Source organism: Tachyglossus aculeatus, chromosome 5 (assembly GCF_015852505.1).
Source record: "Tachyglossus aculeatus isolate mTacAcu1 chromosome 5, mTacAcu1.pri, whole genome shotgun sequence".
Classification (NCBI taxonomy): domain Eukaryota; kingdom Metazoa; phylum Chordata; class Mammalia; order Monotremata; family Tachyglossidae; genus Tachyglossus; species Tachyglossus aculeatus.
The window spans coordinates 15,734,285-15,757,823 of NC_052070.1; the positions used below are offsets into that span (position 1 = coordinate 15,734,285).

The 23,539-nt window shown below is 44.4% G+C and overlaps 1 protein-coding gene across 1 annotated transcript in view; it reads right to left on the reverse strand.

The window, feature by feature from the left end:
* L3MBTL4 (L3MBTL histone methyl-lysine binding protein 4) overlaps nucleotides 1-23,539 on the reverse strand; it is a 412,230-nt gene that overhangs the window by 213,827 nt on the left and 174,864 nt on the right. Inside the window, exon 13 of the mRNA XM_038747457.1 lies at nucleotides 8,845-8,947. Coding sequence (XP_038603385.1) covers nucleotides 8,845-8,947 — 103 coding nt within the window. The remainder of the gene's footprint in view (nucleotides 1-8,844; nucleotides 8,948-23,539) is intronic.

The window sequence follows — 23,539 nt, forward strand, 5'->3', positions numbered from 1 at the left end:
ATGGGAGTTGGAGGGAGGAGATGAAGAAAGAAGAAAAGAGAGGCAATTCAGGGGTGCCGATCAGAGGGGGGTCTCTGAGTGTTTTTCTGAATCTCCTATTGGTGCCCCTGAAGACTCTGCCCAGCTCACTCAGCCTTTCAGGAATAATATTTTCTAATCAGGAAAATGATGGGAAAATGGGGCACTGACCACAAAGGAGATGGCCCAGTGAAAAACGACATGGCAATATTTAACAATATTGTTAAAGAAAGGCAGAGAATTGTATCAAAGTCTTCTGCTGCGAATCAGAGGGATCATCTGTGGAGAATAAAGCTCTGCACTGACTGTTTTATTCATTCACTTATTTCACTCATTCATTCAATCACATTTTTGAGTGCTGACTGTGCACACAGCACTGTACTAAGCACTTGGGAGAGTACAATATGACAATAAACAGAAATTAATATAAATCAATCAATTATTTGTGAGGTTCCTTCATGGGTTCACAGTTCAGGAAAAACTGACATGCTCTCGACATTCCCGAAATCAACATGGCTGATATACTGTCTGGCTCAATCAGGCAATCATAATTATTGCGGGCTTTCTATGTGCAGAGCACTGTACTAAGCACTTAGGAGAGTACACTACAACAGAGTTGGTGGACACATTCCCGGTCCGCAAGGAGCTTCAGCCGGAAATAAACAGAAAAAATCAAGTCTGACTTTCATTCATTGTTCTAATAATAGACTGTAACCTCGCAGTGAGCAGGGAATGTATCTTTTTACTGTTATACTGTATTCTCCCAAGCATACAGTACAGTGCTCTGTACACAGTAAGGGCTCAATAACTACTATTCAATGAAAGAATGAATCTCCATTTTACAGATGAAGTAACTGAGGCACAGACAAGTGAAGCAACTTGCCCAAGGTCCCACACAGCATACAAGTAGGGGGCCCGGGATTAGAACCCTTGACTTTCTAACTCCCAAGCCCCTGCTCTATCCACTACACCCTGCTGCTTCTCTATGTAAACACCTTGAGGGCAGGAATTATGTCTACCACATGTACTGAACTCTCCCAAGTTCCTGGTACAGTGCTGTTCAAACTGTAAGCACTCAATAAATACCACTGATTGATAAGCGTTAGTCTAGTTAAGAGTGAATATGGTCTTGCAGAATGGGCTTGCAACTGGGCATTCAGGACAACTAAGATGCTCGTCACAGCCCTACAGCTGTTTGAGCTGGAGAAAGGTACTTAACTTCTCTGTACCTCAGGTTTTTCGCCCCTAAAATGGGGATAAGATATGTTCAGAAAAGACCAGCTTGATGGTGAGGTTCATGTAGATAAGGAACTGCATCTTGTCTGATTGTCTTGTATCTCTCCCAATGCTTAGTCTAATGCTTAGTGCCATATAGACAGTCCTACAAAAACTGTGTTTCTCCAGCATGGGTTTAAAGGAATTATTGTGCTGCCTTCTCTACTTCTGCCCCCAGGCAATATATGGCCTTCTGTTGGGGTAAACTGAGAGGCCAGTGGACTATAAACAGTCTTTGGCTACGTCACCTCTGGTCAGGGAACATGTCTACCAACTCTCCCAAGAGCTTAGTACAGTGCTCTATACAAAGTAAGCGCTTAGTAAATATGATTTATTGACTGACTGAATTGCTAGGAGGACTCTTCCTTAGCCAGGGTTTACTTATTACCAGCCCTTAAATAGATCCTCCTCTCGGGTTCTACGGACAGAAAGTACTAGAAGATGGCTTCCAAAGCTTGAATATTACTAATCGAGGCTAAATAGAGGTCTTTTTTTTTTAATAAGGAAGTGGAATAGCAAGTTCTTGACTTGCAGCCTATTCCCTCCCATTTTCACTTGTTTATTTCTCTATTAACAAATACACCTATTTAAATTTGATCACTATGTAAATGCATTCAAATAAAATGTAAATTGGGGGATAATTGTGTTCCCAGTGTCCCATTTTCATCCAGATAAGAACGGTTGCAATTCTTTTCAAATAATGGTTTATGCAGATTCCACATGTTCTCAGCAAGGCCTTGACTATTACTGTTTATCCCTTGACTGTTTTGATGAAAGCAAAATGAAACCCATCTGCAGTAAATAAAAAGAGTCGAAATGGTCCATTTAATGTACTTAGATGATTGAAACATTTTCAGATTTCCTAATATCTTCTCCCTCAATCAATCAATGGTACCTACTGAGCCCTCACTGTGGACAGAGAACTATACTAAGCGTTTGGGAGAGTACAAGGCAACAGAGTTGGTAGAGGCATTCTCTGCCTACAGGGAACTTGGAGGCTAGGGTCTTATTAATCTCCATATCCTAGCTACCTCCTCAGCCAAAGTAAGAAGCTCCCCAGCTTATACTAGGAAGCAGGATTTTCTTCCACTTAAAGCAGAAAACCTTCGTCATAGAAAACTTTGTAACTTAAAAGCAAATGGGGAAAAATACATTCGACACTATATTTAACTAACTGTACATTTTTTACTGTACAAGAGAAGCAGCGTGGTCCAGAGCACAGCCCTGGGAATCAAAAGGACCTGGGTTCTAATCCTGAATCCAACACTTTGTCTGTTGTGTGACCTTGAGCAAGGCATTTAACTTCTCTGTGCCTCAGTTCCCTCATCTGTAAAATGGGGATTAAGACTGTGAGCCCCAGGTGGGAAAAGGATTGTGTCCCACCTGCTTACCTTTTATCTACCCCAGCAATTAGTACAGTGCCTGGAACGTAGTTAGCACTTGACAAATGCCATAAAATAATACATAACTCCTTCCCCCAAAATATGCATTTTTATCGACTTGCAGCTCAACAACAGCCCTCTTAGAGGAGAGTTCTGATTTGACACTTTTTCTGGCATCTTCTAGTGCCATCCTGTCAAACATGAATATGGATTTGCATCAGTGCAACAAGGGCCAACCTATCTGCAAAATGTGTCAGGAACTGTGGATCCCACATTGGTATTTTCAGCCACACATACACTCACTGGTGAACTTCACCATCAGTGTCTTCAAATAAACACACACAGTGGCAACACAATCTAACAGATTCTTCTTAGATGCCATCGAGTCATTTCTGATTCATAGAGACTGTACAGTTCTTTTGCCATAGTGTTTTCTTGGTAAAAATACAGAAGTAGTTTACCATTATCTTCTACTATGCAGTAGTCTCTGCTGTTGTCTTTTACTGACATTTTGATCACTTTATCATCTGCCTTTGACTATTACTCATGCCGCTGCTGCCCAGCATAGTAGAATCAATTTCGTCTGACACTTTGGCTTAGTACAGTGCTCTGCACACAGTAAGCGCTCAATAAATACGATTGATAATGATGACCTTGCCATTATGGGTAACCCTGACTCAGTATCTCAGTGGCAAAGCTCTAAGCCTCATTAGCAAACACAAACTCTCCTGCCTTGGTAATGTGTTGATTCATAGGAGACAAGAGATTCTAGGTGACAGTAATACGGCTTTATCTAACCATATATGCTTGAAAAAAGAACCTAAAAACACATGGTTTCTCACTTCCATCTGTAGGGTACTTTAATTGTACACTCCATGCAGATCCTTTCTAGTAAATTATGGTATTCCCACAAGATTTAGAACAGTGCTCTGCACAAAGTGCTCAATAAATACCACTGACTGAATGAATTATGGTATAGGGAGCGTGGTGATGTTCACACGTGACCTGAGATGAGACAATGGCCCAACATGCGGAAACAAAATATGCGGTAATGGCAGCCTCATCTCCTTGCAGGCTTTGGAAGATCCTGAGGCAGGTTTCTGAAGGGCAGGAGGCTGAAAAACGTTCAATTAACCCTGATGCTTTGTGGATATGTGTTTATCCAATTTGTAAATGTGGCATTTATTACACATTTGCTATGTGCTAAGTGCTGGGGAAATGCAAGGCTAGGAGATCAGAAACAGAACCTCTCCCGGATAGTGCTCACGATCTGTCTCATCCCCGTTTTACAAATGAGAAAACTGAGGCCCAAAGAGGTTAAGTGACTTACCCCAGCTCACCTTGCAGGCCAGTGGCACAGCTGGAATTTGAGTCAAAACTCACGATTCCCTGTCCTGTGCTCTTCCCATTAAGGTATGTTATCTTCCAAATTAGGCATACAATTATTTACTTTGACTCCATTTGTAAATATTTTTATTATAATAATAATAATAATAATGGCATTTATTAAGCGCTTACTATGTGCAAAGCACTGTTCTAACTGCAGGGGAGGTTACAAGGTGATCAGGTTGTCCTACATGGGGCTCACAGTCTTCATCCCCATTGTACAGATGAGGGAACTGAGGCCCAGAGAAGTGAAGTGACTTGCCCAAAGTTACACAGCTGACAAGTGGCGGAGCCGGAATTTGAACCCATGACCTCTGACTTCAAAGCCTGGGCTCTTTCCACTGAGCCACGCTGCTCCTCCTCCTTTTATGCCTTTATCCTACATTAGAGTGTGAGCTCCTATTGGGCAGGGAATGCACTGTCTCTTATTTTTGCACCGGACACTCAGAAAGTACTAAAACTACCTCAACTACTGTCTCAGTAGGCAAAGGAAAGAGAAAAAAGGAAGATAAATGTCCAATTAAATGTTCTTTCGATTTGGGTTTCATTCTTTCCTAAACTCAGGTAGATTCAAAGCAAAGGTAGGAATGTGAACTTTTATCAATCAATCAATCAAACTATTTATGGTATGTGTAAGCCACTGACTATGTGTCGGGCATTGTACTAAGCCCTGGAGTAGATACAAGCTGCTCATAATAATAATAGTTTTGGCATTTAAGCACTTATTATGTGCCAAGCACTGTACTAAGCACTGGGGTGGGTACAAGTCAGGTTGGACACAATTCTTGTCCCACATGGGGCTCACAGTCTTAGTCCCCATTTTACAAATGAGGTAGCTGAGGCACAGAGAATAGAAGTGATTTTCCCTAGGTCACCCAGCAGACAAGAGAAGCAGCATGCCTCAGTGGAAAGAACATAGGCTTGGGAGTCAGAGGTCATGGGTTCTAAACCTGGCTCCGCCACTTGTCAGCTGTGTGACTTTGGGCAAGTCACTTAACTTCTCTGAGCCTCAGTTACCTCATCTGTAAACTGGGGATTAAGACTGTGAGCCCCAAGTGGGACAAACTGACCACCTTGTATCTCCCGCCCCCACTGCTTAGAACAGTGCTTCACAAATAGTAAGTGCTTAACGAACGTCATCTTTAATTAAGTGGCAGACCCAGAATTAGAACCGAGGTTCTTCTGATTCCAAGGCCCAGGCTCTATCTATTAGGCAATGCTGCCCTTAATCAACTCACAAGTGATTGCAATTGCTACCTGGACTGATGGAGTAATAATAATGATGATAATTATGGTATTTGTTAAGCACTTACTATGTTCCAGGCGCTGTACTAAGCACTGGAATGGATATGAGAAAATTAGGTTGGACACAGTTCCCGTCCCACCTGGGGCTCACAGTCTCAATCCCCATTTTACAGATGAGGCAACTGAGGCACAGAGAATTGAAGTGACTTGCTGAAGGTCACAAAGTAGACAAGTGGTGGAGCTGGGATTAGAACCCATGGCCGGTGCTCACTGACCAAAACGATTGGCAGGGCAGCTCACAGCCTGCGTGGACCCTGAACAATCGGGATTTGGCTTGTATAGAGTGCAAACGTCCGGTGGAGTAACAGAGTGGAGGAAATACAAAGTGTTTGCTGATTTTCCCCAACGCGTTGGAGGAAGAGACTTGGAGGACTGAAAGTGTTCCATAAATTCTTTACTTGTCTGCGGGTCCCATTTCCCTCATTTTATTGCCCTCTAGGCAAACTCATGATCCCGTAACGTCGACTGTGTTATGGTAAATCCCTTGCAGTAATGTGCACATAGCAACAAGGAAAATGCCCTCGATGCCTTTCTCAGATGAGAAATATTGTAAATCAATGTGGTTTTCCCTTAGGAAGCATAAAACTGAAGAATACTGCAATCTACACCGCATGAAAACAAATACCAAAATTACGGGTAATGCCAAAACACCCCAGCCTTGTCAATCATAGAGGAATAGAAATCTGTTCATTTACTTTGTGTGCGTTGTTAGCAAACGATGCTGATGGTTTGCCAAGTGAAGTTTGGAAGCAGTGATTCTCAGAGAAACAGGCAGAACTCATTGCTTTCAAAGAAAGAAATCATACCTCAGTGCTCTGCACACAGTATTCACTCAATAAATACTATTGATTGGTTGATCACTGAAATGTGATTTCATAGAATATTCATCATTATTGATATTCATTCATTCATTTAATTGTATTTATTGAGCACTTACTGTGTACAGAGCACTGTACTAAGTGCTTGGGAAGTACAAGTTGGCAACATAGAGATGGTCCCTACCCAACAGCGGGCTCACAGTCTAAAAGCGGGAGACAGACAACAAAACAAAACACGTGGACAGGTGTCAAGTCATCAAAATAAATGGAAATAAAGCTAGATGCACAGCATTGACAAAATAAATAGAACAGTAAATATGTACAAGTAAAATAAATAGAGTAATAAATCCGTACAAACATATATACAGGTGCTGTGATGAGGGGAAGGAGGTACGGCAGGGGGGATGGGGAGGAGGAGAGGAAAAAGGGGCTCAGTCTTGGAAGGCCTACTGGAGGCGGTGAGCTTTCGGTAGGGCTTTGAAGGGAGGAAGAGAGCTAGAGGACGTGGGCCTGGGGTCGATGGCGGGACAGGAGAGGACGAGGTACAGTGAGGAGGTTAGCGGCAGAGAAGCGGAGGGTGCGGGCTGGGCTGTAGAAGGAAAGAAGGGAGGTGAGGTAGGAGGGGGCGAGGTGATAGCCTTGAAGCTGAAAGTGAGGAGTTTTTGCTTGATGCGCATTCACTGAGCACTTAATGTGTACAGAACACAGTACTGAGAATTTAGGAGACTAGAATACAACAGGGTTGGTAGATAGGTTCCCTACTCACAGTGAGATTACACCCATGGGACAATTGTTTGCAGATAAACATTTGTTTATTTCAATGTCCAAACTTTGAAATTCCAGCAGGATAAAGATGGCGATCATTTGAAACAGCAAAGATAAATAAGGATCGAGACCCCCTTCCAGCCTCAGAGCTAAATGAACATTTTCCACCTCCCGCCCATCAGAAAACTGCCATAGAAGAATCCAGATTGTAGCAACAAAATTCTTGCTGGCCCCATTCATTTAATTGTATTTATTGAGCGCTTACTGTGTGCTGCGCATTGTAGTAGGGAAGCAGCACAGTGTAGTGGATAGAGCATGGGCTTGGGAGTCAGAAGGGCATGAGTTCTAATCCTGCCTCCTCCATTCCTCTACTGCGTGACCTTAAGCAAGTCTCTTCACTTCTCCATGCCTCAAGTTACCTCATCTGTAAAATGAGGACTGAGACTGAGAGCCCCAGGTGGGACAGGAACTGTGTCCAACCCGATTTGGTTGTACCCACCCCAGTTCTGAGTTCAGTGGCAGGCGCATAGTAAGCAATTAACAAATACCATAGCTATTATTATTATTATTATTATCATTATTATTACTAACCCTTGACTAAAGCAGTCACAAGCAGCATGACTTGTCTCACCCCTTCTAGACTGTGAGCCCTTTGTTGGGTAGGGATCCCAGCTCCACCAATTTTCAGCTGTGTGACTATGGGCAAGTCACTTAATCAATCAATCAATCGTATTTATTGAGCGCTTACCATGTGCAGAGCACTGTACTAAGTGCTTGGGAAGTACAAGTTGGCAACATATAGAGACAGTCCCTACCCAACAGTGGGCTCACAGTCTAAAAGGGGGAGACAGAGAACAAAACCAAACATACTAACAAAATAAACAGAAATGTACAAGTAAAATAAATAAATAAATAGAGTAATAAATATGTACAAACATATATACATATATACAGGTGCTGTGGGGAAGGGAAGGAGGTAAGACTTCTCTGGCCCTCAGTTACCTCATCTGTAAAATGGGGATTAAGACTGTGAGCCTCCCATGGGACAACTTGATCACCTTGTAACCTCCGCAGCACTTAGAACAGTGCTTTGAACATAGTAAATGCTTAATAAATGCTATTATTATTATTTGTTGCCGAATTGTACTTTCCAAGTGCTCAGTACAGTGCTCTGCACACAGTAAGCATTCAATAAATACGACTGAATGAATAGAAACTGAGGCACAGTGAGATTAAGTGATTTGCCCAAAAAATTGCACAGAAGACCAAGACAGTCAGTCAATCGTAGTTATTGAGCACTATACTACGCACTTGGAAGAGTACAACAGAACAATATAAAAGGCACATTTCCTGCCCACAGCTAGCTTACAATCTAGAGGGGAAGACAGATACTAACAGAAATGAATAAATGAATGAATCACTGGGATTAGAAACTGGGTATCCTGGCTTTAAGCCCAAGCCTCTTTCCACTAAAGTGTACTGCTATCCTACGATGCTGGGAGAGCAGAAGGGGTTCCACTGTGCGATACCTGTTGGGGCTTCATCATCATCAATCGTATTTATTGAGCGCTTACTGTGTGCAGAGCACTGTACTACGTGCTTGGGAAGTACAAGTTGGCAACATATAGAGAAAGTCCCTACCCAACAGTGGGCTCACAGTCTAAAAGACTTCATTCCCCTATGGCGCTAGGCCAAGTTGGTTTTTCTCTGCTGACGTGACTTATTTAGTCTTCTAGACTGTGAACCCGCTGTTGGGTAGGGACTGTCTCTATGTGTTGCCGACTTGTACTTCCCAAGCGCTTAGTACAGTGCTCTGCACACAGTAAGCGCTCAATAAATACAATTGATTGATTGATTGATTATTTAGGAGGGAATTCCAAAAGGAAAAACCTTACCTGTGGTGGCCCGCGTAGCGGGGACCTCGGATGTGGCCAATTCCCCGGCACTCAGGGGTAGGACAACAAGCCTGCCCCGGTGTTGTCTTCAAATCTTTTGCTCCTGCAGGAAAAAAAAGAACTTATATTGAAAAATAAAAACCTCCTTAATACATAACAGAAAAAAAACTAAAATGACGCCAGGAGGAGATAATAATAATAATAATTATGGTATTTGCTAAGCACTTACTTAACACTGCACTAAGCACTGCGGTGGATATTAGCAAATCAGGTTGGACACAGTCCCTGGCCCAAGGAGGGCTCACAGTCTCAATCCCCAATTTACAGAAGAGGTAACTGAGGCCCAGAGAAGTGTGAGCCCATTGTTGGGTAGGGACCGTCTCTATATGTTGCCAACTTGTACTTCCCAAGAGCTTAGTACAGTGCTCTGCACACAGTAAGTGCTCAATAAATACGATTGATTGAATGAATGAAGGAATGATGGGACTTGCCTGAGGTCACACAGCAAACAAGTAGCAGAGCTGGGATTAGAATGCTTGACCTTCTAATTCCCAGGCCCAGGCTCTATCCACTACGCCATGCTGCTTAATTAATTAATTAATTGATGTAGATATTTGTTAAGCGCTTATTATGTGCCAAGCACTATTCTAAGCGCTGGGGGGAAACAAGGTAATCAAGGTTGTCCTATGTGGGGCTCACAGTCTTAATCCCCATTTTACAGATGAGGGAACTGAGGCACAGAGAAGTTAAGTGACTTGCCCACAGTCACACAGCTGACAAGCGGCGGAGCTGGGATTAGAACCCACGTCCTCGGACTCCCAAGCCCGTGCTCTTTCCTCTGAGCCACGCTGCTTCTCTGCTTTTCATATAGGTAGATACACAGATAGATGGAAAGATAGATTGGAGCACCTTTGGATGGAAAACACAGCAGGAGAAGGTGGAAGAGAGATTGTATCTGCTACAGGTGAACTGCAGGGAAGTTTGGGAACACTGCCTTGAGGCTTTGAAGTCAGAGTCACGAAGACGAGCCAAGCAATCAACTAATCAATCATCTTTATTGACAACTTAGTGTGAGCAGAGCACTGTTTTACGCACTTGGGAGTGTACAACGTAATCAAGCTGGTAGAGGTTCCCTGCCCTGCAAAAGCTTATAGTCTAGGGGGAAGACGGACATTAAAATGAATTACAGATACGTATGTAGGTGGAGTGGGGCTGAGGATGGAGTGAATAGTAAGTGCTTAAAGAGCACAAATCCAAGTGCAAAGGTGATGCAATGCCCTCCTTCCGCACATCCGCCAAGCTAGCTCTCTTCCTCCTTTCAAAGCCGTATTAATAATAATAATAATCATGGCATTTGTTAAGCGCTTACTACGTGCAAAGCACCGTTCTAAGCGCCAGGGGGGATACAATGTGATCAAATTGTCCCACGTAGGGCTCACAGTCTTAATCCCCATTTTTACAGATGGGGTAACTGAGGCTCAGAGAAGTTAAGTGACTTGCCCAAGGTCACACAGCAGACTTGTGGTGGAGCCGGGATTCGAACCCACGCCCTCTGCCTCCAAAGCCCGGGCTCTTTCCACTGGGCCACGGCTGCTTCGCTCACCTCCTCCAGGAGGCCTTCCCAGACTGAACCCCCTCCTTCCTCTCCCCCTCCCCATCCCCCCCGCCATACCTACTTCCCCTCCCCACAGTACCTGTATATATGTTTGTACAGATTAATTACTGTATTTATTTTACTTGTACATATTTACTATTCTATTTATTTTATTTTGTTCATGATGTGTCTCTAGCTTTAATTCTATTTATTCTGATGACTTCACAACTGTTCACATGTTTTGTTTTGTTGTCTGTCTCCCCCTTCTAGACTGTGAGCCCGTTGCTGGGTAGGGACCGTCTTTATATGTTGTCAACTTGTACTTCCCAAGCACTTAGTACAGTGCTCTGCATACAGTAAGCGCTCAATAAGTACAATTGAATGAATGAATTAGGGAGAGGGATTAGGGGAAATGAGAGCCTGGTTGGGTAAGGCTTTTCGGAGGAGATGGGATTTTAAGGAGGCTTTTGAGGGTGGGGAGAGAGTGGTGGTCTGTCACAGATGAAGGGGAAGGCAGTTCTGGGCCAGAGAGAGGATGTGGCTAAGGGCTTAGTGGAGAGATGAAGGTAGAGAAGCGGTGTGGCTCAGTGGAAAGAGCCCGGGCTTGGGAGTCAGAGGTCATGTGTTCAAATCCCGGCTCCACCAATTGTCAGCTGTGTGACCTTGGGCAAATCACTTCACTTCTCTGGGCCTCAGTTACCTCCTCTGTAAAATGGGGATTAAGACTGTGAGCCCCCTGTGGGACAACCTGATCACCTTGTAACCTCCCCAGCGCTTAGAACAGTGCTTTGCACATAGTAAGCGCTTAAAAAATGACGTTATTATTATTATTATTATTATTATTATTATTATTATTATTATTATTACCCGGCTCCTGGGTGGGCCAGTGAATGCCACCCTGGTCATATGTCCACTTCCTCAAGATTTGGTGAGTCCATGGGGCCTGCACATTACGACCTATAGGACTGTGAGCTCGTTGTGAGCAAGGGAACGTGTCTACCAACTCTGCTGTAGCCGAGAAGCAGTGTGGCTTAATGGATACAGCACAGGCCTGGGAGACACAAGAACCTGGGTTCTATTCTCAGCTCTGTCACCTTGGGCAAGTCACTTCACTTCTGAATGCCTCAATTACCTTACTAGTAAAGTGGAGATTAAAACTGTGAGCCTCATGCAGAAGAGGGACTGTGACTAACTGATTACCTTGTATCTACCCCAGCACTTGGAATACTGCAGGCCACTTAGTAAACTCTTAATAAATATCACATGGTGGTGATGGTATCTCCTAAGTGCTGAGTACAGTGCTCTGCAAACAGTATGTGCTCAATCAAAACCACTGATGAAGACAGGTCACTTTCTTTGTGGGCAGGTAATGTGTCACTTCATTATTCTGTACTTTCTAAGTGCCTAGTACAGTGCAGTGCACGAGTGAGAAATCATTAAATGATACTTCTATTACTAGGGAGTCATAGAAGTACTACTACTATGGGAAGCAGCATGGTCTAGAGGAAAGGGTCCGGAATCAGAAGACCTGAGTTCTAATCCCTCTTCTCCCATTGGCCTGTTGTGTGACCTTGGGAAAGTCACTTAACGTCTCTGTGCCTTAGTTTCCTCATCTGAAATGTGGGGGATTCACTGTCTGTTATCCCTCCTACTTTCAGCACTATGTGGGGCAGTGTCCACCCTGATCATCTTGTATCTACCCCAGCGCTTAGTACAATGATTCCCACATAGTAAGTGCTTATCAAATCTCAGTGCCCGGTGAATCTGAGTCTTAAACACCATGATTAGTTATTTCAAGTATCAGAGATTTTACAGAAAAAACTCAAAAAGCAAAAACCTTGCATGCCTGGTGTACACACACTGAGATGTACATGCAAAGTACAACTGGTGTACAAGCAATGAGGGAAGCTGGAACTCCCTCCCCCTCCGTATAAACCAGACAACCATTCTCGCCACTTCCAAAGCATTAATTAGGTCACATCTCCACCAAGCGGTCTTCCGTCATTAGCCTTCTATCCCCGGCTCACTCTCCCTTCTGCGTCATCTATGCACTTCGATCTGTGACCTTTGGACATTTGATATTCATCCCACCCGCAACCCCACAGCACTTATGTACGTATTTTCATATATTATAAATTACTTATTAATTCATACCAATGTCTGTCTCCCCCTCTAGACTGTAAGCTTGTTAAGAGCAGGAGATGTACCTGCTAATTCTGTTGCACTGTACTCTCCAAGTGCTTAATATAGTGCTCTGCTTAGTACAGCGCTCAATAAATACCACTGATTAATTGACTGATTGCATGAGTGGGCAGTGGAATAAGTATTTTGCTCTTAGCCTGAATTAATAACTAAAATTTAGCCAACAAGAAGGTCTATGGCTTTGACCTACAGTCACGAGTAAATGTCCTTCCTTATTTGCATAGGATCCAGGGAAGAATTTTAGATCTCCCATAAGTCTCCACCCTCTTTCCCCTCGAAGGCTCCTTTCCAGTGCTGATCACCAAGTCAGGTGTCCCCAGCACCAGCTGGTCCATCAGCCAGTCAATCGTATTTACTGAGCGAATACTGTGTGCAGAGTTAAGCGCTTGGAAGAGTACAATATGACAATGAGCAGACACATTCCCTGACCAAAACGAGCTTACAGTACTAGACAGGGAGTGGAGAAACCAGCAAGGTCATGGTTACCTCCTTGTCCTTTAGCTCTTCTTTCCATCCCCAGGGCTAACTTTCTGTGAACTTGAATTATTGTTTTGGAGCTGAAGTGCCCCTCCATGGAGGTAGTTCTCCTTTGCAATTGGATTTGAAACCATTATCTGACTCTCCCCCAGCCTATGGCACTATTGTATATATACCCAAAATTCATTTAATCAATCAATTGTATTTACAATAATCTGTTTATAGAGCACTTACTGTGTATACAGCACTGTACTAAGCACTTGGGAGAGAACAGTAGGATGGAGTTGGTAGTCACATTCCCTGCCCACAATGGTTTTGCAGTCCTGGGAGGTGGTGATTAATTTAACTTGCTTAATAATGACAGTATTGGTTAAGTGCTTACTATGTGCCAATCACTGTTCTAAGCGCTGGGGTACATGCAAGGTAATCAGGTTGTCCCACGTGGGGCTCACAGTCTTAATCCCCATTTTACAGATGAGATAACTGAGGCTTGGAGACTTTTAGTGAGTTGCCCGAAGTCACACAGCTGACAAGTGGTGGAGCGGTGATTAGAACCCACAACCTCTGACTCCCAAACCCGTGTTGTTTCCACTAAGCCACGCTGCCTCTCATTTATTCATATCAATTGATGAATTCATATTCATATCATATCAATGAATTTCTCCCCCTCTAGACTCTAAACCCCCTGTGGGCAGGGAACGGGCCTACCAACTCCATTAAATTGCACTCTCCCAATCGCTTAGTACAGTGCTCTGCACACAGTAAGCGCTCAATAAATACAGTTGATTGACTGGCCCCTATAGATACTTAGAGTTGTGGGCTAGAGGAGGATTTTAGGAACTACAGAATTCTCCTGAAATCATTGCCAATCAGTTATACAAGCCACTCTCATCAAGAACCACCTTTTCTTTCTACTCAGCTTGACTGCGTTCTTCTCGTCTTTCAAAATGGTGCTGAATCTATCACTCAATCAATCAATTCTATTTATTGAGCACTTACTGTGTGGAAAGCACTGTACTAAGTGCTTGGGAGAATACAATAAAACAATGTAACAGACACATTCCCTACCCTCAGTGAGCTTACATTCTAAAAGGACAGATAGACATTAATACAGATAAATTACCTATAAGTATGTAAGTGCTATGGAGCTGAGGTGGGGGTGAATAAAGGAAGCAGATGAGAGCGATGCAGAAAGGAATGGGAGAAAAGGAAATGAGGGCTTAGTCAGGGAAGGCCTCTTGGAGGAGATCAATCAATCAATCAATCGTATTTATTGAGCGCTTACTATGTGCAGAGCACTGTACTAAGCGCTTGGGAAGTACAAATTGGCATCACATAGAGACAGTCCCTACCCAACAGTGGGCTCACAGTCTAAAAGGGGGAGACAGAGAACAGAACCAAACATACCAACAAAATAAAATAAGTAGGATAGAAATGTACAAGTAAAATAAATAAATGAATAAATAAACAGAGTAATAAATATGTACAACCATATATACATATATACAGGTGCTGTGGGGAAGGGAAGGAGGTAAGACGGGGGGATGGAGAGGGGGACGAGGGGGAGAGGAACGAAGGGGCTCAGTCTGGGAAGGCCTCCTGGAGGAGGTGAGCTCTCAGCAGGGCCTTGAAGGGAGGAAGAGAGCTAGCTTGGCGGATGGGCAGAGGGAGGGCATTCCAGGCCCAGGGGATGACGTGGGCCGGGGGTCGATGGCGGGACAGGCGAGAGCGAGGTACAGTGAGGAGATTAGTGGTGGAGGAGCGGAGGGTGCGGGCTGGGCAGTAGAAGGACAGAAGGGAGGTGAGGTAGGAGGGGGCGAGGTGATGGACAGCCTTGAAGCCCAGGGTGAGGAGTTTCTGCTTGATGCGCAGATTGATCGGTAGCCATTGGAGGTTTTTGAGGAGGGGAGTAATATGTCCAGAGCGTTTCTGGACAAAGATAATCCGGGCAGCAGCATGAAGTATGGATTGAAGTGGAGAGAGACACGAGGATGGGAGATCAGAGAGAAGGCTAGTGCAGTAGTCCAGACGGGGTAGGATGAGAGCTTGAATTAGCATGGTAGCGGTTTGGATGGAGAGGAAAGGGCGGATCTTGGCAATGTTGCGGAGCTGAGACCGGCAGGTTTTGGTGACGGCTTGGATGTGAGGGGTGAATGAGAGAGCGGAGTCGAGGATGACACCAAGGTTGCGGGCTTGTGAGACGGGAAGGATGGTAGTGCCGTCAACAGAGATGGGAAAGTCGGGGAGAGGACAAGGTTTGGGAGGGAAGACAAGGAGCTCAGTCTTCGACATGTTGAGCTTTAGGTGGCGGGCGGACATCCAGATGGAGATGTCCTGAAGGCAGGAGGAGATGCGAGCCTGGAGGGAGGGGGAGAGAGCAGGGGCAGAGATGTAGATCTGGGTGTCATCAGCGTAGAGATGATAGTTGAAGCCGTGGGAGCGAATGAGGTCACCAAGGGAGTGAGTGTAGATTGAGAACAGAAGGGGACCAAGCACTGAACCTTGGGGAACCCCCACAGTAAGAGGATGGGAGGGGGAGGAGGAGCCTGCAAAAGAGACTGAGAAAGAACGACCGGAGAGACAAGAGGAGAACCAGGAGAGGACGGAGTCTGTGAAGCCAAGGTCAGATAACGTGTGGAGGAGAAGGGGGTGGTCCACAGTGTCAAAGGCAGCTGAGAGGTCGAGGAGGATTAGGACAGAGTATGAGCCGTTGGATTTGGCAAGCAGGAGGTCATTGGTGACCTTTGAGAGCGCAGTTTCCGTGGAATGAAGGGGACGGAAGCCAGACTGGAGGGGGTCGAGGAGAGAGTTGTTGTTGAGGAATTCTAGGCAGCGCGTGTAGACAACTCGTTCAAAGGAGATGTGCTTTCAATGTGGCTTTGAAGGCTGGGGGAGAGTAATTGTCTGTCAGCTGTGAAGAGGGTGGGCATTCAAGGCCTGATGCAGGATGTGGGTGAGAGGTTGGCAGCGAGATACATAAGATCGAGGTACAGTGAGTAGGTTGGCATCAGAGGTGCAAAATGTGTGGGCTGGGTTCGAGTAGGAGAGTAGTGAGGTGAGGTAGGAGGGGGCAAGATGTTTGAGTGCTTTAAAGCAAATGGAAAGGAGTTTCTGTTTGATACAGAGGTGGATAAGCAACGACTGGAGGTTCTTAAGGAGTTGGGAAACATGGACTGAACGTTTCTCTAGGAAAATCATCTCAGCAGCAGAGTGAAGTATGGGCTGGAGTGGGGAGGGACAGGAGGCAAGGATGTCAGCAAAGAAGTCCCATGTGCAGAGCACTGTACTAAGCACTTGGGAGAGCACAACAGAACAATAAACATATTCGCTGCCCACAACTAGCTAACAGTCCAGAGGGGGAGACAGACATGGATATTAAAAAAAATAAATGATGGATATGTACATAAGTGCTGTGCGGCTGGGATGGGGTTGCAGTAAGGGAGCAAGTCGGGGTGAGGCAGAAGGGAGAGGGAGAAGAGGAAAGGAGGGCTAAGGCAGAGAAGGCCTCTTGAAGGAGATGACAGGGAGAAGTGGCAGGTCAGGCTTCTACCTCCTCCTGTTTTCCCAATTCACTCGGCCACTCTGCCGCTACACAGAACCAGGGCACCGTGAAAGCACTGCAGGGCTGCCTTCCAAGAGGAACATCTTAAAATCAGCTCCATCCCACTAAATGTAATATGGTTTTATTCCCACTGGAAAAACAAGGAAGGAAAATCACCATTCCTGTCTTAAGAAATGATTCAAATGGATATAGATATACGCCTCTAGACTGTAAGCTCGTTGTGGGCAGGGAATGTGTCCATTTCTTGTTATATTGTACTCTCCCATGTACTTAGTACAGTGCTCTGCATACAATACATGCTCAATAAAAACGATTGACTGATTGACTAGACTGTGAGCCCACTGTTGGGTAGGGACTGTCTCTATGTGTTGCTAACTTGTACTTCCCAAACGCTTAGTACAGTGCTCTGCACACAGTAAGCGCTCAATAAATACGATTGATTGATTGATTGACTAGCCCCTTAACAGAGAGTTAAGAAGTCAAGAGGCCTTTCCCCAACTAGACAGAGTCAGAAACGATTTCCACTCAGAGCAGCTCTTGACTTACACCTTATTTGATGGGATGAGGAGTGACTGCATCTAATGAAGATGATTTCATGGAGTTGGGCAAGATCTTTTTCCAAAGTGCAGATTTAGAGATGTCAATATTATTGCACAGGTAGAAAAATCAACACATGGGAATGAGGATGTTTCAAACTATTTAGTAGCTGTCAAGCATAATTACCCAATTGACTAGTACTTGATAATTTTGTCAATTCTTCCTACACAGAAAATAACAGTAGTACTGAGGCGGTAACATCATCAACATCATTTTGTCTTTTTGTTGATAAAACAATTACAAGGCTTCTAATGAAAAAGAGCTACATGGTGCCATCACCTTCCCATCTGAGAACTTCTTCACATCTTTTCATAAATGACTGATTTACCAAAGAGAAAATACAGAGTAAAAAAATTCAAACTTTGTAATTGCAAATATGACAGATTCTCAGAGACTTAATTTCACTCTTCTTGCCTGGATTTGGAGAATGTCCAGGGGAAATTAATTTTCTCTGAGAAAGTTTCTGACTTTCTCAAAGTCACTGACTCACAGGATTATTAAGAGTCACTTACTTCAAATGTGGATAAAGTAAACATTCTGCACCTCTCTGAATCTAAAACCATAGGTTGATCATGAGTTAGTCAATCTTTGTATGATGAGAATGGATTCAATCAGAGCTGATTTTCTTTATAATAGAAAAAAAGGTTCTGCCAGCAGGAATTAGAAACAAAAATTCCCTGGAGTCCCTTTGTCCCCTCTGCCAAGAGAAAATGATACTAATGGTGGTATTTGTTAAGTGCTTACTGTGTGCTAAAAACACTGTACTAAGTGCTTGGGTAGATTCAAAATAATTAGGTCAGACACAGTCCCTGTCCCACATTCATTCATTCATTCATTCAATCATATTTACTGAGCACTTACTGTGTACAGAGCACTGTACGAAGCGCTTGGGAAGTACAAGTTGGCAACATATAGAGACGGTCCCTACCCAATAGCAGGCTCACAGTCTAGAAGGGGGAGACAGACAACAAAACATCAATCAATCAATCAATCAATCGTATTTATTGAGCGCTTACTGTGTGCAGAGCACTGTACCAAGCGCTTGGGAAGTACAAGTTGGCAACATATAGAGACAGTCCCTACCCAACAGTGGGCTCACAGTCTAAAAGCGGGCTTACATCCTAAGACGGAGGGAGAAACAGGTAGTGGTCAGAACACGGGCAGGAGTTAGAAGGACATGGGTTCAAATCCTGAACACGCAACTTGTCAGCTATGCGACTATGGGCAGTTCACTTCACTTCTCTGGGCTTTGGTTACCCCATATGTAAAATGATGATTAATAATCATGGCATTTATTAAGCGCTTACTATGTGCAAAGCACTCTTTGAACTCTGGGGAGGTTACAAGGTGATCAGTTGTCCCACGGTGGGCTCACAGTCTTCATCCCCATTTTACATATGAGGCAACTGAGGCACAGAGAAGTTAAGTGACTTGCCCAGAGTCACACAGCTGACAATTGGCAGGGTGGGATATGAACCCATGACCATGCTCTTTTCCACTGAGCCACACTGCTTCTCTAATTAAGACTGTGAGCCTCATGTGGGAAGGGACTGTGTCCAACCCCATCTGCCTGTATACCCCCAGTGCTTAGTACAATGCCTGGCACATAGTAAACACTTAAAACCACAGTTATTATTATCATTATTATTATTACTATGTTTCAAACCCCCAATTTGAACCCCCAATTTACAGATGAGGGACCAGAGGCACAAAGAAGTTAAGTGATTTCTCCAAGGTGACACAGCAGACAAGTGGCAGAGCCAGGGATTAGAACCCAGTTCCTCTGACTCTCAAGACTGTGCTCTTTGCATTAGGGCATGCTACTTCCCTTGCTCAAATCTGGGAGGTCCCTTGCAGGAAGAATGCTGCAGCAGGACACTATAATTAGCAGCTGAGATGCTGCAAGAAAATAAAAAGCGTGGCTCAGTGGAAAGAGCACAGGCTTTGGAGTCAGAGGTCATCATCATCATCATCAATCGTATTTATTGAGCGCTTACTGTGTGCAGAGCACTGTACTAAGTGCTTGGGAAGTACAAGTCGGCAACACATAGAGACAGTCTCTACCCAACAGTGGGCTCACAGTCTAGAAGGGGGAGACAGAGAACAAAACCAAACATACTAACAAAATAAAATAAATAGAATAGATATGTACAAGTAAAATAAATAAATAGAGTAATAAATATGTACAAACATATATACATATATACAGGTGCTGTGGGGAAGGGAAGGAGGTAAGATGGGGGGATGGAGAGGGGGACGAGGGGGAGAGGAAGGAAGGGGCTCAGTCTGGGAAGGCCTCCTGGAGGAGGTGAGCTCTCAGCAGGGCCTTGAAGGGAGGAAGAGAGCTAGCTTGGCGGATGGGCAGAGGGAGGACATTCCAGGCCCGGGGGATGACGTGGGCCAGGGGTCGATGGCGGGACAGGCGAGAGCGAGGTACGGTGAGGAGATCAGCGGTGGAGGAGCGGAGGGTGCGGACTGGGCTGTAGAAGGAGAGAAGGGAGGTGAGGTAGGAGGGGGCGAGGTGATGGACAGCCTTGAAGCCCAGGGTGAGGAGTTTCTGCCTGATGCGCAGATTGATTGGTAGCCACTGGAGATTTTTGAGGAGGGGAGTGATATGCCCAGAGCGTTTCTGGACAAAGATAACCCGGGCAGCAGCATGAAGTATGGATGGGTCATGGGTTTAAATCCCAACTCGGCCACTTGTCAGCTGTGTGACTTTGGGCAAGTCACATAACTTCTCTGTGCCTCAGTTCCCTCGTCTGTAAAATGGGGATTAAGACTGTGAGCCCCACGCGGGACAACCTGATCACCTTGTATCCACCCACCGCTTAGAACAGTGCTTTGCACATAGTAAGCACTTAACAAATACCATTATTATTATTATTATAGTTGTGATTTCATGTCCAAAAGAAAATACAATCCTGTATCCAATGAATATACAGTGTGCTGACACCAGGAGTTTTTCAAACAGACAAATCTGTGCAACTACATGCTATGTGACTTTGGGCAAGTCACTTAACTTCTCTGGGCCTCACTTTCCTCATCTGTAAAATCGGCATTCAACATATGTTCTCCCTCCCTCTTGGACAATAAGCCCCATGCAAGACAGGGACTGCAACTGATCTGACGTCACTGTATGTACCCCAGCCCTTAGTAACAATAATAATAATAATAATAATGATGGCATTGTTAAGAGCTTACTATGTACAAAGCACTGTTCTAAGCACTGGGGAGGATACAAGGTGATCAGGTTGTCCCACGTGGGGCTCACAGTCTTAATTCCCATTTTACAGATGAGGTAACAGGCATGGAGAAGTTAAGTGACTTGCCCAAAGTCACACAGCTGACAATTGGTTGAGCTAGGATTTGAACCCATGACCTTTGACTCCCAAGCCCTGGATCTTTCCACTGAGCCACGCTGCTTCTCTTAGTACAATGTCTGGCACATTGTAAGCGCTTAAGAAACACAACAATTATTATTATTCCATGAGTCTGGGTGAAAAAAGTCCTTGAATTTCTAGAAGCAAATGGTTCACCAAAAGAACCAAAATTTCAGGATCAATTTATTTGAGAGTGGAAATGCTCAAATGATTAGATGTGGAACTTAGGTTACACATAAGAGATTGAAGTGAAAAGGGATTACTACTGGAAGATACTAGGGCTGCTAACTCTACAAAAAGTATTCTCTAAGACTCATCTGTCTTATTCAACCCACACATTCAATCTATCACCAAATTCTGTTGGTTCTTCCTTCACATCTCTAGAATCCACCTTTTACTCTCCATCTAAACAGCTACCACTGCTGAGCCAAGCACTTTACTTATCCCTCCTTGACTACTGCATCTGGCTCAGAGTTGACCTCCCTGAATCCTATCTCTCTCCACTCCAGTCCTTACTTCCCTCTGTGCCCGGATCTTTTGTTTCTTTAAAAAATATTCTGTCCATATCTCCCCTCTGGTCAAAAACCTCCAAAGCTTGCCCATCAGTCTCCGCATCCAGCAGAAACTCCAGACCATTGCCTTGAAGGTGCTCATTTAATTATCCATCTCCTTCCTTATCTTGCGGATCTTTATTACTAGGACACAACCAGCACATTCTGTTCCCCCAGTGTCAACCTATACCTTGATCTTATCTCTCTTACCACCAAAGTTATCACACGTCTGTCTCCCTGCTCTGGCCTGGAATCTTTCCTCACTTCATAGCCCGCTGCTGGGTAGGAACCGTCTCTAAATCTTGCCAACTTGTACTTCCCAAGCGCTACGTACAGTGCTCTGCACACAGTAAGCGCTTAATAAATACAACTGAATGAGTGAATATCCAACAGTCCCCCATTCTCCCCACCTACCAAGCTCTACTAAAATCACATCTCCTCCGTGAGGCTTTCCCTGACTTCTCATATTTGTGTCTCCTTCTGTGTCACTTATGTACTTGGATTTTCTTCCACTTGAGTACATTGATATTCACCGCAACCCCAGAATTTATATACATATCCTTACACTCTGCCATTACTCCTTTCAGGAATTTATTTTAATGTTCATTCAATTCACTCCACCATATTTATTGACTACTTACTGTGTGCAGAGCACTGTACTAAGTGCTTGGGATAGCACAATATAACAATCAATCAATCAATCAATCATATTTATTGAGCGCTTACTGTGTGCAGAGCACTGTACTAAGTGCTTGGGAAGTACAAGTTGGCAACATATAGAGACAGTCCCTACCCAACAGTGGGCTCACAGTCTAGAATGGGGAGACAGAGAACAAAGCCAAACATACTAACAAAATAAAATAAATAGAATAGATATGTACAAGTAAAATAAATAAATAAATAAATAAATAAATAGAGTAATAAATATGTACAAAAATATATACATATATACAGGTGCTGTGGGGAAGGGAAGGAGGTAAGATGGGGGGATGGAGAGGGGGATGAGGGGGAGAGGAAGGAAGGGGCTCAGTCTGGGAAGGCCTCCTGGAGGAGGTGAGCTCTCAGCAGGGCCTTGAAGGGAGGAAGAGAGCTAGCTTGGCGGATGGGCAGAGGGAGGGCATTCCAGGCTCGGGGGATGACGTGGGCCGGGGGTCGATGGCAGGACAGGCGAGAACAAGGCACGGTGAGGAGATTAGCGGCCGGTCTGTCACCCCCTTTAAGAGATAAGCTCTTTGGGGCTGGGCACTAACTCTATCATGCTGTATTCTCCAAGTAACAACAGCACTTGTTAAGCACTTAATGTGTGCCAAGCACTGTTCTAAACACTGGAATAGATACAAAGTCATCAGGTTGAACACAGTCCCTGTCCCACATGGGGCTCACAGTTTTATTCCCCATTTTACAGATGAGGTAACTGAAGAACAGAGAAGTGAAGTGACTTTGTCCAAAGTCACACCACAGGCAAGGGGCGGGGCCAGGACTGGAACCTGAACACCTTGACTCCAAGGCTCGGGCTCTTTCTACTGGGCCATTCTGCTTCCCATCAGATGATTTCTGAACCATATAAAATGAATGTGAACTAGAGCAGAAACCCTCCCTGAGAAGTTGTTTTCAAAATGACACACTACCAAGCCGCCTGGCTCCTACCCAGGCCCCAAAATGTACTGCAGCACTCCACGACATCAGCCATTAGTGACCAAATAACCTAAAGGCCACTTTAAATCAGAAAGGGCTCGGCAGAATACAATCAGCTAAAACGTTTCCCTCTCTCTCTCTCCAGATGATTACATTTTCTTTTGCCTAAGACCTGTGCTCGGCTTCATCTACACTCCTAAATCCCTGGAAAAATTCCCTCAGCCACCTCAGTGTGTGGGCTCAAAGGGAAACACTGGTTACAGATGCGACACAGCAAACTCTCTGGCTGCCAGCCTGCCTGTTCAAAATAACTGTGACTATGGTAGGAGCCAAGCACTTGCTATAAGCCAAAAACTGGCTTAAATTCTACTCTCCCTGAGGGTAGGGGTCATGACTACTAACTCTACTGTCCTCTCTCAAGCACTTAGTACAGCACTCTACGCAGATTAAATGCTTAATAAATACTTTTTTATGGCATTTGTTAAGGGTGTACTGTGTGTGACGCACGGGCACCATACTAAGCACTGGACACTGTTCTAAGCACTGGGCATTGCTACTATTCATTGATGAACTCCACTGTCCTTTCATTTTGTACTCTTCCAAGTGCTCAGTACAGTGCTCTGCACCCAGTTAAGTGTTCAATAAATATAATTTATTGATTGATTGATATTCCAGTGCTTAGAACAATGTTTTGCAC